This window comes from Sorex araneus, chromosome 2, assembly GCF_027595985.1.
Source record: "Sorex araneus isolate mSorAra2 chromosome 2, mSorAra2.pri, whole genome shotgun sequence".
Classification (NCBI taxonomy): Eukaryota; Metazoa; Chordata; class Mammalia; order Eulipotyphla; family Soricidae; genus Sorex; species Sorex araneus.
This window is the reverse complement of record NC_073303.1, coordinates 283,132,128-283,149,316: the sequence shown is the minus strand read 5'-3', so window position 1 is coordinate 283,149,316 and position 17,189 is coordinate 283,132,128. Positions and strand designations below refer to the sequence as shown.

General features: G+C 38.5%; 1 protein-coding gene across 9 annotated transcripts in view; it reads right to left on the bottom strand.

Moving 5' to 3' along the window:
* Window positions 1-865: 865 nt before the first annotated feature.
* ACAP2 (ArfGAP with coiled-coil, ankyrin repeat and PH domains 2) overlaps window positions 866-17,189 on the bottom strand; it is a 133,119-nt gene continuing 116,795 nt past the window's right edge. For 7 of the 9 annotated variants that reach the window (XM_055128866.1, XM_055128871.1, XM_055128868.1 and 4 more), the window contains 6 exons: window positions 17,035-17,127; window positions 15,714-15,901; window positions 13,857-13,966; window positions 11,760-11,870; window positions 11,103-11,164; window positions 866-5,545 (listed from right to left, as the gene is read on the bottom strand). In XM_055128866.1, coding sequence (XP_054984841.1) covers window positions 5,445-5,545; window positions 11,103-11,164; window positions 11,760-11,870; window positions 13,857-13,966; window positions 15,714-15,901; window positions 17,035-17,127 — 665 coding nt within the window. In that variant the 3' untranslated portion in view covers window positions 866-5,444. The remainder of the gene's footprint in view (window positions 5,546-11,102; window positions 11,165-11,759; window positions 11,871-13,856; window positions 13,967-15,713; window positions 15,902-17,034; window positions 17,128-17,189) is intronic. The other 2 variants (XM_055128870.1, XM_055128873.1) reach the window with 1 other exon arrangement.

The following is a 17,189-nucleotide window of genomic DNA, read 5'->3' as shown; positions in this document are numbered from 1 at the left end:
TATGTGGTGTCCAGGATAGAACCCAGGTCAGCCACTGTAAGCCAGACAACCTGTCTCCTGTCCTGTCACTCTGGCCCCTCAAACAAGACATTTTAATTTAAAATGGACATTTTCCTGTAGGGAGAAGTCACTTGTTTAGGCAATAAGGAAAAAGTATGCTGTTTCATTTAAAACCTTTTTTTAAATTGCAAATCCTTTATAGGTTCTCTTCTTTGAGAAACTATTCTGAAAATGAAATTGTCATAATACAAATTACACAGAAACACAGAAACATTTTGTTTCTGAGTTTCTGGTGGACTTTAAATGGGATGACAAAAGCAGGGGTTTCACTTCCAGACCCACTGTTTGAACCTTCCATTGCTATTTCAGTTCATATGAAACATGTTTTTGTTCATTTACTAAAGAATTAAATGTGTTGTTTAAATGAAAAACTTTAACTGAGAAGTCAATGGTAATGGAATAAGTTAGCATGAGAGTAAATCAATAGCTTTATGGCCTTTTGCTAATGAATTTGGAACCAAACACCTCCACAGTAAGTCAAAAGGAAGAATCTGAAATACAAAAATGTTTTTTTTTTTCTTTTTGGATCACACCCAGTGATGCACAGGCACTCAGGAATTACCCCTGGCGGTGCTCAGGGGACCATATGGGATGCTGGGAATCGAACCCGGGTCGGCCGCATACAAGGCAAACGCCCTACCCACTGTGCTATTGCTCCAGCCCCGAAAATGTTTTTTCTTGATAGGAGCAATCAGCAAACAGGCCTGGGCTGGGTTTGGGTGGACAGGCCCCTCCCGAGACGGTGGCAGAAATGCATGCAGTTCCAGTTGACGGAACAATGGAAGTCTGAGCAGAAACGATTACGTCAGAGGTGAGATTTTTATTGACTTCTTATAATTTTTCAGCATACAAAGTATTTAATCAAGTTTGATATTTACAATTCTTACATAATGTACATTTTAGAATAACTATAAAGATAATGTACTTTGCTCCATTTACAATGACAAACTACAGTAAAACTACACCCATGAATTAGATACAAATCCTCTACATACTAGTAAAAAGTAAATGGAGTGTTGGTTATACATTCTTTAAAATATACCTGTTCATAGGTAGCAAGAAATATTACATGTAATAAGTCTTTATGACTGGAATGATCCAGAAATATCACAAAGCACAAGTAAACACATATAAAAAGTAGCTCATCATTTTAAAAACCTTTAGCCTTTGTGTAAAATAAATGGTGCCGACAATCTCCATAATGCAGCAAGCTTTCCCTGTCTAAAGTCAACACCCACCAGGGGAGAATGATCTTGAGGACAAAGTAAGAAGATTCTAAAACATAAGCTAGAATACAGATCAATGCAGAAAAAAATTGCATTAAACGTCACTTCTCTCCCCACCCACAATCTCACTTTAAGTGTATACACTTGTGTAAACAGAACAGAATGTCTACAAAACATAATTTCTGGACGTCAGTATCCTGACAAACTGACACCAAGCTCCCTTCACAGTTGTCTTTCAGCTGGAAGCACTGAGAAATCGAGAAGCGCATGTTTAAAATGACCTAAGCAATGTTTTGCTTTCATTCGTGTTATTGCATATAATTTCCTATCATTTAATGTCTTCAAATCCCAATCAATACCCTCCAGATAATTTTACAGTAGGTTCTCTGGGCTGTCCGGTGGGAATCTCTCATTATCAAAGCACAAGGAAAGCTGGCAGGCATTATCAGACTTCGCTGCCCTGCAATGATTGCAAATTAATTCACGACCAAAGTAAAGTGCCTCTAACTAAGTAGCCAGCCCCGAGGGGGCTCTGAGGGTTCGCTAAAACAAAGACCAGCAAGCCAGTGACCCCTCCCCACTTCTGTAAGACAAGAGGAGGAAACTCAGATCTACTGACTCTAAGCTCTTGGAGGAAGATCTCAGACACCTCCCCGCTGTGAGGGTCCTGTGCCATCAAGGACAAAGTACAGTGTGAGCGGCGGTACCCTTGACGGATGCTCTCCAGTCTGAGCTGGCTCATCCCCTCATCTCAGCGGTGAGGAATTCCGACTCCGAAGTGTATGAACTACGAGGCAGTGCTCTCTCCACTACATAATGCCGTCCAAAGTTATTCTGGACTTAAAATTCTATGAAAATATATCATGTTTCCAGCTCATGTCCATAATCAAAAGTGCTACCAAGCAGAAAAGTTGACAGTGATAAAGGAATGTGTTATTCAAAATGGAGTGTAGATTTACTCTCGAATACAACATGGGTTATTACGATCAAACTTTACATGTGCATAAAACTTTAGGAATAATGCTTAACATACCTCAAACTTTAGTTTCCAGACTGTGGCTGGTATAACTTTTTTTTCCCCCCAAAATTCACTCATGAAGAACCAAGCTACATATTCCAAATTAGTTAAGTAAACATTAAAGTTCATTAAAATCTACAGTGAATACCGCTGTAATAAAATGAATTCCTGCAAATTTCTGAAATTCTAAGGACTGTACCAAATGTAACTCTAAAACCTTAGAAATCTTAAACATCTAAGTGTTCCAGTGGAACACTGCAAATACTCAATTACCTTTAATCTAGTTCTAACACAAAACTGCATTTCATGAATTCTTCAGTTAGTACTGCTATATTAACAGTTGTCTAATTTTTAAATTAATGGTCAAACAGAACAATAAAGAACCGAAAGTTAATGTCAGCAAATCAGAGGTGGAGTATCAGTGAGAGAAAGAAAAAAAAGGGCAATAACATTAAATTAGAAATACAAAACCCAAGGGTACAATGAACAATACTGACATATAATTTTGCATAATGCACTGATTCACAGCATAGTAAAACTCAGATTTGTAAGTACTATATAAAAGCTATTAAATGACAGCCAAATTCTCCTGGGTAATGTGCAACCACCTTACTTTGTAATGACTTCTATTCCCTGACTCTAAAGTCTAGCTGTTTGTTGCAAAACATCTGCCAAATTCTATGCAATTAAAGATTTACATACACAAGAAATACAGCCACAGAAAGAAAAAAAAAAGTTTTAATTATTGGCTTCCCTGTACTGTTAAAAGATGTTTCTTTTTCTGAAGAACCGTGACTGTCTTCTGTATACTTCGAATATAGGTCTAAGCATTAAATTTAGAAGGCAATAATGACTACAACAGCTCCTGACTCACGCCATCAGACATTCCAGAGATGAGTGGGAGCACTAGAGTCTGGGTCCACGGGGACAAGTGCCTGTATGTTTCCGGGGGTGAAGGTCAGGTGCCCTTAGCATGGCATGCTAGGGCTGACACAGACACAGGCACTACGAAACGCTCTCTTTTCTCTCTCTAGTGTTTGCTTCCTTATCCTCGAGCCTCTGAGACACTGTCAGAGGACATACACTCTGCTACAAGTGTGACAAACGAACGCGGTCGCAAAGCTAGATGATCTGGGACGGGTGAAACAGAAAGGACGCCATGTTCTGGCAATTGTAACTAAAACAAGAGGCATTGACAGTTACCATTTCATTCAGAAAGAATTCACAAATATATGTTCACCAATACATGATGATTATTAAATAAGCATTATACCGCTGCAGTTTGGCCAAACAGGACCAACTTGTGCCACAGGTTTATTTCAGTATCATTCCTATGGAGACTGATTGGGTTTTCAATTTATAAAACTCTAGTAAAAGAAAAAAAATATAACTTCTCAACTCATTTGATAACTCAAGTTTAAAAATCTCTCCTGTGTAGAAAATGGGCAGAGGTTGGAGAGAAAGCGCAACAGGCTGGCGCATGCGCCTTGCACGTGGGCGGCCTGGGTTTCTTACTGGTCCCCCAAGCATGCCAGGAGTGACCTGAGCTGACAGCCAGGAGAAGCCCCTGAGCACTGCCAGAATGGCCCAAAAAACTTTTTAAGGGGGTGGTGGGGGTGGTGGTGATGCACCAATACCGTTATTTACATGTAACTTATAAAAGAGTAAACGCAATTGTTGAAATATTAGAAACTATAAGGCAAATTATGTAATTATTTTATACTGACAACATATGTCAGAGATGGTATCAGACTAAGTTTTGACAGATAGAGGTAAATGAGTATATTTATCATATTTTTAATTCAAGGATCTGTGACTCAAATAACCTATACTAAAACTACATAGCTGTTGCAACTGAAAAGAATACACACTGTGTGCCAGTACACAGGTTGGGTGCTTGGAAGCTTAAAAGGCAGCTGACTGCAGTATAATGTAGTATAAACTAAGAAAAACATGAGTTTTTTTTCTTCCTTTGCAGAGATTTTCCTTTTGATAGTAGCACTAGCAAAAACGCATATTGAAATGGACAAATTTCAGATATAAAAGTGCTCTACATTATTATTCTAAATCAACATCTCTTTCCAAAATTAGATTCTGATGAAAGCATAATTTTTCAACATTCAAGGAACCTTTCAAACACAATTTTATTTACATCCAAAACAAAAATAAAAGTTTTAGGAAATCAGCCCAATAATGAAGAGCTACAATTTCTATAACTGAGATTTTTTTTGTTTTTTTAATTATTTAAAAAGAAAAATATTGAGGGCTTCTTCTAGCTTCATATAAGGAAATAAATCTAACGGGCTGAATTGTGCCCACTTGCACAGCCGTTATATGTATGCTAAAGTTCTGGACAATGACCAGACATCTAAGGCGTATAACCGCATTTATGAACAAACAGGGGAAACGACTCTAGTTTTAACAATTAAGTTTCATACTGTATATATAACAGTTGAACTACTGTAAAATAAAGGCAAAACAAAAAACTTTCTGTGCCACCAAAAGCTGTCAGGGAATTTAAAGAAAAGAAATTCTCAAAGGGCTGGAGAGAAAGTACAGCAGGTAGGGCATTTGCACGAAGCCATCCTTGGCTTCCAGCACCCCATGTGGTCCCCCGAGCACCGCCAGGAGTAGTTCCTGAGTGGAGAGCCAGGAGTAACCCCTGAGCATCACCAGGCGTGGCCCAAAAAAACAAAACAAAAAAACAAAAACAAAAAAAAAAAGAGAGAGAAAGAAAGAAATTCTCAAGGCAGGCAGGAAAATTGGTTATCACTTGATACAGACATGCTTGAATGAACCATGGGGGGAAAAATTTAACGCTACCATCCACAGGCCAAAAAAACAAAAATAATCTAATTCTTAACATCTTGTAACCTAGGGAGGGCCTAAATCTAGACAAAAAATCCTTTAAGCAGGTTTTAAAAAAATAAATAAAAGAGGTTCTATAGTATGTTACTCTTCCAACAACTAGCTGTTTGAATTTATAAAAATATCAACGAATGGGTACCTTTTTTCCAAGTCACTATTACTAAAGTAAAGTAGGTAGAATTAAGACAATAAAAATTTGTAAGTTTTCAGATGTATACACACTGAAATAGGAGATAACAGGGTTTAATATTTTCCCCTCCTCCCCCTAAAATTCAGAATTTCTGTGAATCTTGTTGAAAACGATTTAATTTTTCTGGATTATTGGATGCCATCTGGGAAAAATCACGAAAGATGTCCTGGTAAGTTTCATCACCTGCATAAAAATAAAATAAGAGCACTTTTAAATGTATATAAGTAATATAGAAATAAACATTTATTTTTATGACTAGTAATGGTTTATTAATACATTTTATTAAAATTTTGCTCAGATGAGCATTTTAGGGTGATAAAGACCAACTAGACAATAAATGCTGGGAAAGGATATAGTGAAAGAAAAAATAAAAACTATACCTGAGACAAGCACCTCAGATGCAGCCACAGAGGAAAGTTCAGAGTTAGAAAGGAGCAAAGATGCAAGTGATTTAGAGCAATGTAAAGAAATACATTTATTAACACAAGAAAAAAAAAGTCATTCTAAGTGAGGGAGAGTAAACAAGGCATTCTTTAAAAAAAAAAAAGTATTCTTCTTGATCAAAGCTAAAAGGAAAGAAAAACATGAGTAACTGTTTCTGATGGATGCAAGTTATTATGAAGCAAAACTGGTAATCAGGTAAATAAGCTCCTTGTTTAATACTGTCTTTTAATTAAAAAGGCGATCTAATTTAAATAGCATGTGAAGAAGTAATTCTTCTAACTTCAGTGCTTAACTGAAACTAATACTGCTTACTAAGGTTGTAAGATGATAAAACCCAGACAATGACTATAAAATCATAGTCACATCAGAAGGTTTATTTGTTTATTTACTATAGGTCGTATGAACAAGAATGCTATGACAAAAATGGAATAAAAAAAAGATATCTATTCACACAAAAGCATATACATATGACTAGGCTTGTAAAGAAATATATTATTGATACTACAGCATATTGATTGATATTTTCCTTGTCACGAGACACTCATTAGAGACACACATACAGATTAATTCTTAAAAGGATCTGTATAAAATGAAAACTTATTTTCAAGATGAATCATCCACAAACATGCTTCCAGTTAAACAATGATTTTTCTATAGAAGCTTGGAATGGTTCTGTCCTCAAGATTTAGAGCGTCAAATAGTGTCTTAGACAACTGTTATTGCAACATATTTCTATAATTATTTCCCATAAGATACCTTGCATCCATCTGACTACAAACTCATTACTACTGTTGTGAATAGTGCACTAAGTTTTGATAGCTTTTAAAAAAGCAAAATAATTTGAAGCAACAGATATCATATTAAAAGCTAGAGAATCAGAAAAATGTTGGGGGAATAGAGATCTAATAAAAAGGTATAACAGTATATTCCAGGATTTTCAATAAAAGTTATTTAATACTTTTAAATATTTAGTCATTTTAAATAACGGGTACACATAAAAAGCAAGTCATTTAAATCTCTACAGAGTTCTCATTTAGCCCTGGAAATTTTCTCATGACATGAACCAACCTACTTTAAAAAGAAAAAAAACAAGAAAAGAATTTTAGTATCTTGGCTAAGACTAACATCTAACCCATGGTTTTTACTAAAGCAATAAAAATAAGGATCGATGTCTAGAACAACTAGTCAAACGATACAATGAAACCCAAGATCCCTTAGAAGTTAACTCCTAGAGTTAGACAAACTGCAATCTAGTCTCAGTTTTTAGCCATTCGAAGGGATATAAATAAAGTAATAAAAGAGCAATACTAAATAGCAATTAACAACCCATACAAAATAGTTTAAAAGTTTTCTTATTCTTGATGTTGAATTAAAATATTTAAAATATTTGCTGTAAACATTATAAATATTTTCAAAATACTATTCAAACTGGAGAATCTGGAATTGCACTTTCCAAGAAAGTGTAAAGTGCAGATCATAATACAAAAATACCACACTGATTTTACCATTCAACACCAGAAGTAACTTAAAAGGCACACATTATACATTCAAGGAGGGAGAGGAATAAGGGGCTAGCAGACGCTAATGCCAAGGAGTTTACAGAGAGCACCAAGTGAGCATTCTCAAGTATTACAACAGTACAATGGCAATATATGGCTTCTACTGTATTAGCAATGCATATTTTGCATAACAAGCTGTGGAATTTTTTTGTCTTTTATGGTTTTCCAGTTTTTGCTTTTAAATCACCTATCACCTATTACACAAGTACTTTGTAGTAGAACCATTGTACCATGCAAAACACATTTTAAGATCTTTTATTCACTGAATTAAAATACTTCCTTGAAGGAGAGTATTGGTGCTACACTAATCATTGGTTTCACTGACTGAATACATTTGAGAAAAGTTAATACAATACAAAAACAAGTCAGCTTCACACATATGCACACACAAAACTGTTAATGTCCAGTTTCTAACAAAACAATAGACTACTGATATGACACCTTCCTTAGACCTCAAACTGTGCTATAAAAGCAAGTGTTACAATAAACAAAGATGACTCTAACAGTTAATATAATTAACACAAATTGAACTTCGATGAGATTCTTTGAATTTTAAATATAATTTCAACCATTTAGAATGTTTCCCAAGGCAAATATAACTCTTCTATACAAGACTATAATAAATAACCCAATATGTTACCCTTAAAGCGTTCAGAGAAGTACCCTTAACAATTTGCAATAAATGGTAAATAACCAATCGCCCAATATTTATAACACCACATATATATCCTTAAAATTACTTAATCACACTCTATCCTCTTCAGAAAGTTAACTTCTCCACTTGCCTGGGCACTTCTGAGCTTTTAAAATGTGGATGGTTGCATATTCCACTGATTGTTTTAACAAAGTCTGCTTTTGGTATTCGGAATATCCAGTGAAGCAACAGTTCTGAGGAGCCAAGATTTTGCTGGTTTTGCATTTGAAGTGCGCTTCCCTCAAAGACAGGGCAGCATGGGAGGCCCCCTCCACAGGGTTGAGTAGATAATCCTGTCCCTCCCGGGTTGGTTACAGTTTGGGTCATCTAACTGATTAGAGAGCAATGACAAGCTTCGGCCAGCAACACGCAACATAGGCTGCAGTTTAGCACCACAGCGATTTCCAGCTGAGGGAGAAACTGCCCACGACCAAGGTGTGGACATGGTTTCCAACAATTGAGGGGACTCGGTCTCACCCAAAGGATTATCACTGGGTGGCCAGTCCTCTTCAAGTGTCGGGAACTGATACAGAGGGACATATTTTTCCCTTAGGAAAAGTGGGCTCTTACCTAGCCTCGCCAAAACTTAAAGGGGGAATAAAGAAAGGGTGGGGTGAGGGGAACGTCTCAGTTCCTTAGTAAGACAAAGTTTAATGTGGGGTTTCTGAGAAAAAAGGTCATTTTCACTGTCAAAGATTCTAAGTCTTTTAAATGGCAGGGTTCTTCATTATCAAAAGATTATAAAGACTGGCATTTAAAAATTAGCCACCGATTCTGAGGTTTTCTTTCTGCTGCGAGGGGGAGAAAAACACATCTACCTCAAACAATCACCACAAAGTCTATGGGAGCAAAAGTGCCGGTGATTCGCAGAGAAAGACCTGCTTCCCTCGCAAACATACCCGCTCCCCAAAGATGCAGAGAAGCTGCGGGCGGAGACAACTCCCCACCAGCTCACCATGTGACCTGGATCAGCGTAAAATGACTCCACTTGAAATCTGAGTGGTTCTCAGTGAGTCAGACATCTGATTAGGAGCAAGATGACTGCCAAATAAACCAAATTCTCCTCTAAAAATTGGGCCTCTTTTTTTTTTTTTTTTCAAATTTTCATTCCAATGAAGCGGGAAAGATGTGCCTGTCTGCTGAGGAGCAGAAGGGCTACACTCAGACACTAGGACAGAAAACAACAGTGACAGAGCTAACTGGATGCCCCTGGAGGGTGGCAGAAGCTGCTCCAGAAAGGCTGGGAGAAATGAAAGGCTACGGAGAAAGAACGCTGGGGCTGTCCTTGCCGGCTCCCCTACCGCAGAGAGAAGCTGACCACCGACCTGTGCAAAGAGCTGGAGAAACCTCATTCGTAAATACCTTACAGAAAGAGGCGCTGACCAAACACCCACGATTTAAGGTTCAGCGGGAGGGCGGGGGGAAAGTTGTTGAACTTAAAATCTGGGGGGAAAGTTGTTGGACTTAAAACCTTGACGCTCCCTCGTTATCTCACAATATCAGGTCATAGCCTTTAAATGATTTATTTTTTTAAAGTGCTTAAACACAAAGGCCTCAAAAATGGCCCAGTAATACTATCACTTAAATCTATCTGTTACAAAAGTATAATGTGTTTAAAATCTAACATTCAAGTTTAAAATGAATGTGGGTGAAATTCAGAATGAACGCTGAGATTCCACCGTTAGTCAGTGCTCTGACAGCGTGGTCTAGCATGACGTCAATAACATTGTATGATCCATAGGATTAAGGAGGGACACCCTAGATTAGAAGGATCTAGCTGAAGTGTCACTATTCTCAAAGTTCTTACTTGTTCCCAAATAAATTAGACAAAAAATATATAGTAATACAGTTCTTCGAGAAAATAATGGCCCCGTGTTTATAATACTTATTTAAAGTAAATGGCTGAAGGCAGCACAAAGAACAGAAATTTTAAAAAAATAAACAGAAGAATAGGTATTACCAAGCCACTTTGAAATATTAATTAAAAACCTCTTAAACTTATTGCAACCTGAAAATTCTTATGTATTTTAGTCATGAACGCCTAATTTTTTTTTTAACTAACCTGTATGTGAATTTAAGATCATTAAATAAGTCACATACTCAAATCCATGAAACTAGAGAACCAATAATTAGTCTCTTCTTTTGGAAGAATGTCTAATTAAAATATGTTCATCTCAGAGATGATCGGCAACACCTCTCCCTTTTCGAATGACATCTTGACTCAAAGGTGCATATCACTCAAGATGAGACTTGAGACGCTCCTGAGTTAATTTCTCTAATAAGAATAAGCCTACTTTGCCATCAGGTTGACAAAATATAGTTATAATATTTCCATTTACCCAACAGATAATTTTTAATTGCTTGGAACCAAACAAGATAAAAGAAGTCCTTTCCCTTAACCTTCAAAACTAACTCAATCCCCATTATGGACTTCTTTTACCTACAGGTCACTTTTATTTTTAAACCTTTGACTCAGTTTTTAGATCAGAGCACAAAACTCTTCATTCAATCAACTTTCTCCAGATATTTTTCATACTGATTTATATATATATGTATGTATATATATATATTATAAGCCAAACACGTGGTGATTATGTTTTCTCCCTGAACACAATTTATAGAAATTCCCTGAATAACAAAAGGAAAACAATATTATTCTATTCACTGGATAGCTAAAGAGAATCCCCAAAAGAAAAAGAATGTTGTGCTGTTCTAAGTATCTAAAGATAAATTATCATTCCATCCACTTCACTGGAATGTATCTGGAAGACATCTGTATAGCAGATAAAGAAGTCGGCAGAATGAAATACAGCAAGTAAGTGTGTACTGTAATAGGAATAGTAATAGATTCTCAAAGGCTGAGAGAGTTAATCACTCCCCATAGATACTACATACCTAACAACTCACAATGTACAAGTTATAAAAACTCTATAGTATGAAGTTAATTTGCTAAGGAACTATGAATCTTCCAATTGTAAACTGATAAATTCCTGAATGCATTTCTTATACTGCATTTCAGTGTGGTTATTAGTAGAATATTGACCTGGCTGTCCATAAAGTCCTTCTGATTCCCGCATCTCTTCATTCATTCTTGCTAAACGTAACCTGAAATCAAATAAGAAGATTCTTAGGGTTCTGTTACACAATGTAAACAGCCTATACAATAGTGAGTCACACAAGCAATTAAAACATGTACCAGCATTCATTTTTGTCTGCTTTCTTACCAATATTTGTCACAAAGATCAAGGAACTGTTATCAGACCCAGTAATAGGAGGTTAGGGTTCTTTAAAGTCAGAATATTTGGGGACAGAGAGACCTGGACAAAGGAGCATGCTTTGCACGCAAGAGACCCGGGCTCAGTCCTAGCACTTCACAACCTCCCCAGTATGGATATGAGTGTTTCCCTCCAACACCCAAGCACAACCAGGTGTGGTCCCCATGCCAAAATAAATAATTTTTAAATGAGTATTATTTCCTCATGCAGCTTGCATCAGAGAGGACAATGAAAGACGGCTACTAAGAACACATCTCTAGAAGCGACAGAAATTGTCGGTGTGAGGCAGCTTAATTGCAACTGCCCAGGAAGCTGTGTGGGGACTCAGGAAGTACACAGCACACAGCCTGCAGCCACGTCTAGGAGTCACGTCTGTACCCAAAACTCTCTCACTGTGTGGGAAATAACCCAGTGAAAACACTCACAATGTCACTATATCCGCATTGGCGGCTTCCACGGCAATACTTAAAGGGTCTTTCCCTTCTTCATCAGTGGCATGTTGATTGGCACCTCGTTTCAAGAATAAACACACCTGCCTGTTTAAGGAAAAAGCATTTTGAGACAGTGTCAAGAAAACAAGTAATTAGTATTCACCTTAATAAAAATTAAAAAATACTTTTAGACTTTAAAGAAATAACACTTTATTAGGTGATTCTTGATTTCATTCTACTTATATTTATTGAATACATAATCTGATAATATGAATTTACACTAGAGCAGCATTTTATACATCTCAAGGTATTTTTATATTTAACCTGATACTATATGGCACAGTAAGATATATAAAGTATGTTTTCTATCCTCAAATATATCATAAAAGAATGTATAGATATAAACTTAATTTATTTGTTTGGGGGCCACACCTGGCAATGCTCAATGGTTACTCCTGGTTCTGTGCTCAGGAACCACTCCTGGCAAGCTCTGGGGACCATATGGGGTGCACTCTGGACCCAGGTGGTCTGTATGCAAGGCAAATATCTTACCCACTGTACTATCACTCCGACCCCGATAAACTTAAAATTTTAAAAATCACTCAAGGGAAAGGAAGAAACCAAGATAATGGTAATATCGTGATAGAGCAACAACAGTACAATAGCAAAACAGCAGAAAGTAATTCATTGTACTAACATTCATAACTCAAAGAAACTGACCCCAAAATGAAGTACTATGGGAATAATTATCCTTAAGAAAAAAATACAGGAGTCGGAAAAGCAGTACCGGGGTTAAGCTGCATGTCTTATATGCTGCCAACCAGTAAATCCCCAGCACCCCATGGCCCCCTGAGCATCACCAGGTGCAGCCCTGAACCTCACCAGATGGAACTCGGATATCCCCCAGGGTGACCTGAGCAATCCCCAGCATTGCGTGGAACCTGAGTCCCACCTGTGGCCCCTTCCACATTATTAGAAGGCAGACAAGTTATGATAAGAATAAAAGGTGCTATAAATAGTGATTTAAAAAAGAACAGGGGCTGGAGCGATAGCATAGCGGGTAGGGTGTTTGCCTTGCAGGCGGCCAACCCAGGTTCAATTCCCAACATCCCTTTTGGGCCCCCAAGCACCACCAGGAGTAACTTCTGTGCATCGCCAGGTATGACCCAAAAACCAAAAAAAAAAAAAAAAAAAAAGAAGAAGAGTTCCTGCTGTTAAAGCAATAAATAAGCATTAGATGTCTTAGATTCAGAAGAGAATGGGGTGGTGGCAGAGGGGAGGGGGTTGGTAAAGGAGACAGGGGAGAAAGGGTAGTCAAAGACAAGTGGGTGAGGGCAGAGAGGAACAGATGTGCTGTAGTGGGAATGTGTGATATATACATTTGTCCAGGTATAAAACTGCTCTCCTACAATTTACAGAGTTCCAAACCAATGTCACCTCAATTAAAAAGAAAAAATAAAATGGATGTGTTAAGATCTATTGTTAAAAACCGACTTGAAACAAACTTTTCACATAGACGAACTTTTTTACTTCATTTAAATCTTCTAACAGAAAGTTAGAAAAGTTTCCTTGGCTTTATTTTTCTTTTTTTTTTTTTGGCTTTATTTTTCTATACCTCTAAATATTACTCCAGAAGCTCCAAAGTTAACAGTACATACTCACACACTAAGAACTTAATTCTGAATTTGACTTCAGCTAGCCTATGAAAAAACTAAAACTTCCCGTTACCATTCTCCCAAAATGCATGCTATGTGCAGAATGCATAGGTAGGTGCATAAAATAAACAGTGACTAATAAACAGTGACTTAAGTGATCTGATAAGAAATTACAATTTCAGCCACAGTTTGAAAGACTAAAATAGTCTATATAAATGATAAATGGAGTGTGAAATCAGCTTTACAAATGTCTGAAAAACGTTAAGTTTTCTTCTAAAAGGGACTTAATTTTCAAATTCCCTTAAGATGTTCTAGTATCAAGTTATCATTTTACAAACTTCACCTGATGGCCTTCACCTGGAGAAAAAGAGAAAACACTGCTGCGAAATAATTGTTTAAATAAAAGCTACTCAAAGATGTGGAAATCCTCGATTACCCTGTGTGCCCGAGGACAGTGGCGTGGTGCAAGGGTCCCCGGCCTTGGACATCTCTCTGGTTCACATTAGCACCATTCTGCAGCAGAAACTCACAGGTCACCAAAGATCCCTGAGAGCAGAGAGAAGGGAGCAGTGAACAGGGCGCAGATGGCAACACATTTCTCTCCAAAACACAGTATTTAATAATCTACTTCATTCTCCTCAACAGAGGCCCTGGACATAGCCAGCAATGGGCTGGGACCAAGGCTTCACAGCATAAGGCCCGGGTTCGAGCCCGGAGGCATGCTTCCCCTGAGCCTTGCTAGGCACCAAGTCAAGACTCAAGCCAGGAGAAGCTCGTGAGCACAGCTCAGGAGCCAAGAAAAACAAAACTAATAAGGAACAACAACAACAAAAGGAAATATATCTCCCAGCAAAAGCACAGAAATGAAACTTTTCTTTCCAAGAACTATTAACAGGCGTTAGTAGAAATTTTCAGTTTCTCAGCAGGAAAGGCGTTTGCCTTGTAGGGGGCTGACCTGTGTTCAATCTCTGGCATCCCATATGGTCCCCCACCAAGTACCACCAGGAGTAATTCCTGAGTGCAGAGCCAAGAGTAATCCCTTTTAATTACCACCCCCCCAAAAAAATTGCCAATAATTACCAAAATTTTCTTTCAGTGGAAAAAAAAAAGAGGAGGGCTTCAGGGTCAAAGCACATACATCACATGTATGAACCCTGGGTTCAATCCCTGATACCACAAAGCAAAAAAATATTAATTCTTTTTTTTTTTGGGGGGGGGGGTTTGGGTCACACCCGGCAATGCACAGGGGTTACTCCTGGCTCATGCACTCAGGAATTACTCCTGGTGGTGCTCGGGGGACCATATGGGATGCTGGGAATTGAACCCGGGTTGGCCGTGTGCAAGGCAAACGCCCTACCCGCTGTGCTATTGCTCCAGCCCCTGAAAAAAATATTAATAATACTTAAAACTTTGTTTGTGGTTCCCCCAAGCACCGCCAGGAGTAATTCCTGAGTACAGAGTCAGGAGTTGGGGGCTGGAGTGATAGCACAGTGAGTAGGGCATTTGCCTTACACTCGGCCAACCCGGGTTCGATTTCCAGCATCCCATATGGTCTCCTGAGCACCGCCAAGAGTGATTCCTGAGTGCATAAGCCAGGAGTCAGCCCTGTGCATCACCGGGTGTGACGCAAAAAAGAAAAAAAAAATTTAGGAGTAGCCCCTGAGCATCACTAGGTATGACCCAAAAAGCAAATGAATAAATAAATAAATAAATAAATAAATAAATAAATAAATAAATAAATAAATAAATAATTCCGTTTCTGACCTAGAAAAGCATTCCTCTTTTAGTTACCCCTCAAAAAAAATAATAATTTACCAAAAATCATCAAAATTTTCTTTCAGTGTTAAAGAAAATGAGGAGAGCTCCAGGGGCTGAGTGCATGCGTCATGTGTGTGAACCCTGGGTTCAATCCCTGGTATCGAAAACCAAAAACAAATTAATTTCTTTTTCTTTTTGGGTCACACCCGGTGATGCTCAGGGGTTACTCCTGGCTCTGCACTCAGGAATTACTCCTGGCGGTGCTCAGGGGACCATATGGGATGCTGGAAATCGAACCCAGGTGGGCCGCGTGCAAGGGAAACGCCCTACCCACTGTGCTATCGCTCCAGCCCCACAAATTAATAATTTTTAAAAATTTGTTTGAGTTTAAAAACATTAAAGTGATACTCAGAAATTACTATGCATTTCTTCTATTGTCCAACCTATCTCTTAAAGAAGTAATTCTAAAGTTATGTCCTGGATGTATTTTGATTTTTTTTCATTTTCTACCGCCACAGAACGAACAAGCTCATACCCCTAACACAGCCTGAATAAGTGGTGTCGCTTTGTTCTCTTCTGAGTTGGCCCAGTTCACATCTGCACCGTGAGCCAAAGCCTCGGCCATTTTAGGGAGATTTTTTTCATACGAAGCCCTGTAAAGTTGAAGTCCTGGGTTAACATGCTTAGCGTCGAGATACACAGAAGAATCTTGCCTTTCTCCCTCTGAAAAGCAAACACAAGTATCATGTTTAAAAATAAGCTCTTGGCAATTCAGGAGCAAAAAGTGTGTGTGTGTGTGTGTGTGTGTGTGTGTGTGTGTGTGTGTGTGTGTTTATGTTCACTGCAACAATATTTACACTGGCCAAACACGGACACAACCTATGTGTTCGGCATAAACAAAATATGGTACATAATGGAATACTACTCAGTGATTAAAAAAAAACAACACCACCATGAAATCTTTACATTTTCAATAATATGGACAAGAACAATCTCGGAGGGAATTATACTAAACAAAATAAGTCCAAGGGAGAAAAAAAAAAAAGAATGATTTTAGTCATATGTAATAAGAAACAGAGAAGCCAGGAGCTACCTCCAAGCACAAGCCAAGAGTAGCAAAAGACAATAAACCAACGAAACAAAACAAATTCTGGATTCTGACTCCAGAGCCCGGGTTAGAGAGCAGCGGGGAGGGCGTGAGAGAGGGCGGGGCCAGCAGACGGTGCCAGAGTTAGGGGCGCCCTGTGGCTGGGCGCAGCGGGGAAACTTGGAGCACCGAGAAGCTGTGCTCTTCGACTACCGTAAGTGCTACTGGGCCGGACACGTAGCACAGTGGGCAGGAGCCTCGCTTTGCACACAGCAGACATGGGTGTGATCCGGTTCCCCCCAAGCCCCCACCAGGCGTGATCCCTGAGAGCAGAGCCAGGAGCGAGGCCTGAGCACCGCCGGGTGTGGCCCCCAAACCAAACCACAACATTGAAATAAACAAATAAAACAAAACAACGAAAGAAACAAAACAGTTCAAGAAATCTGAAGGCTGTTTGCTACCCTCGGTCTTCCTACAGACCAAAATCACGGAAGTAATGAAATATGGGTTAAAGCAGGGGTCAGAAGGACAATCTCTGTGGGGAAACGGCTGCTCATCTCATCTCCTCTCTTGGTGCGTGAGACAGCCGTATGCAAAGATAAAAGATTCAGATGCAGAAGATCAAAACCTCTCCTGAGCTATTGTAAAGGCACTTTTAAAATATTTCACGAGGTACTTCCTTTAAAAATCTAAATGACTAGACACCTACAAGGTGTATACCTCAGCAAACTAATGCCAAGTGGCTTTGACTACTACCGCCCAAACTCACCAGGCTCATATAAACTGTTGGCGGACACTGTGGAGGGTAAAGATTCTCTTCCATCATCAGAACTCTGCTGGATCCCACTGTCATTACTTTTGACTGCGTTAAAGGAAAATCAGCTAGTTGATTCAAGTTCATGCCAGTTAGAACACAATCTCCCA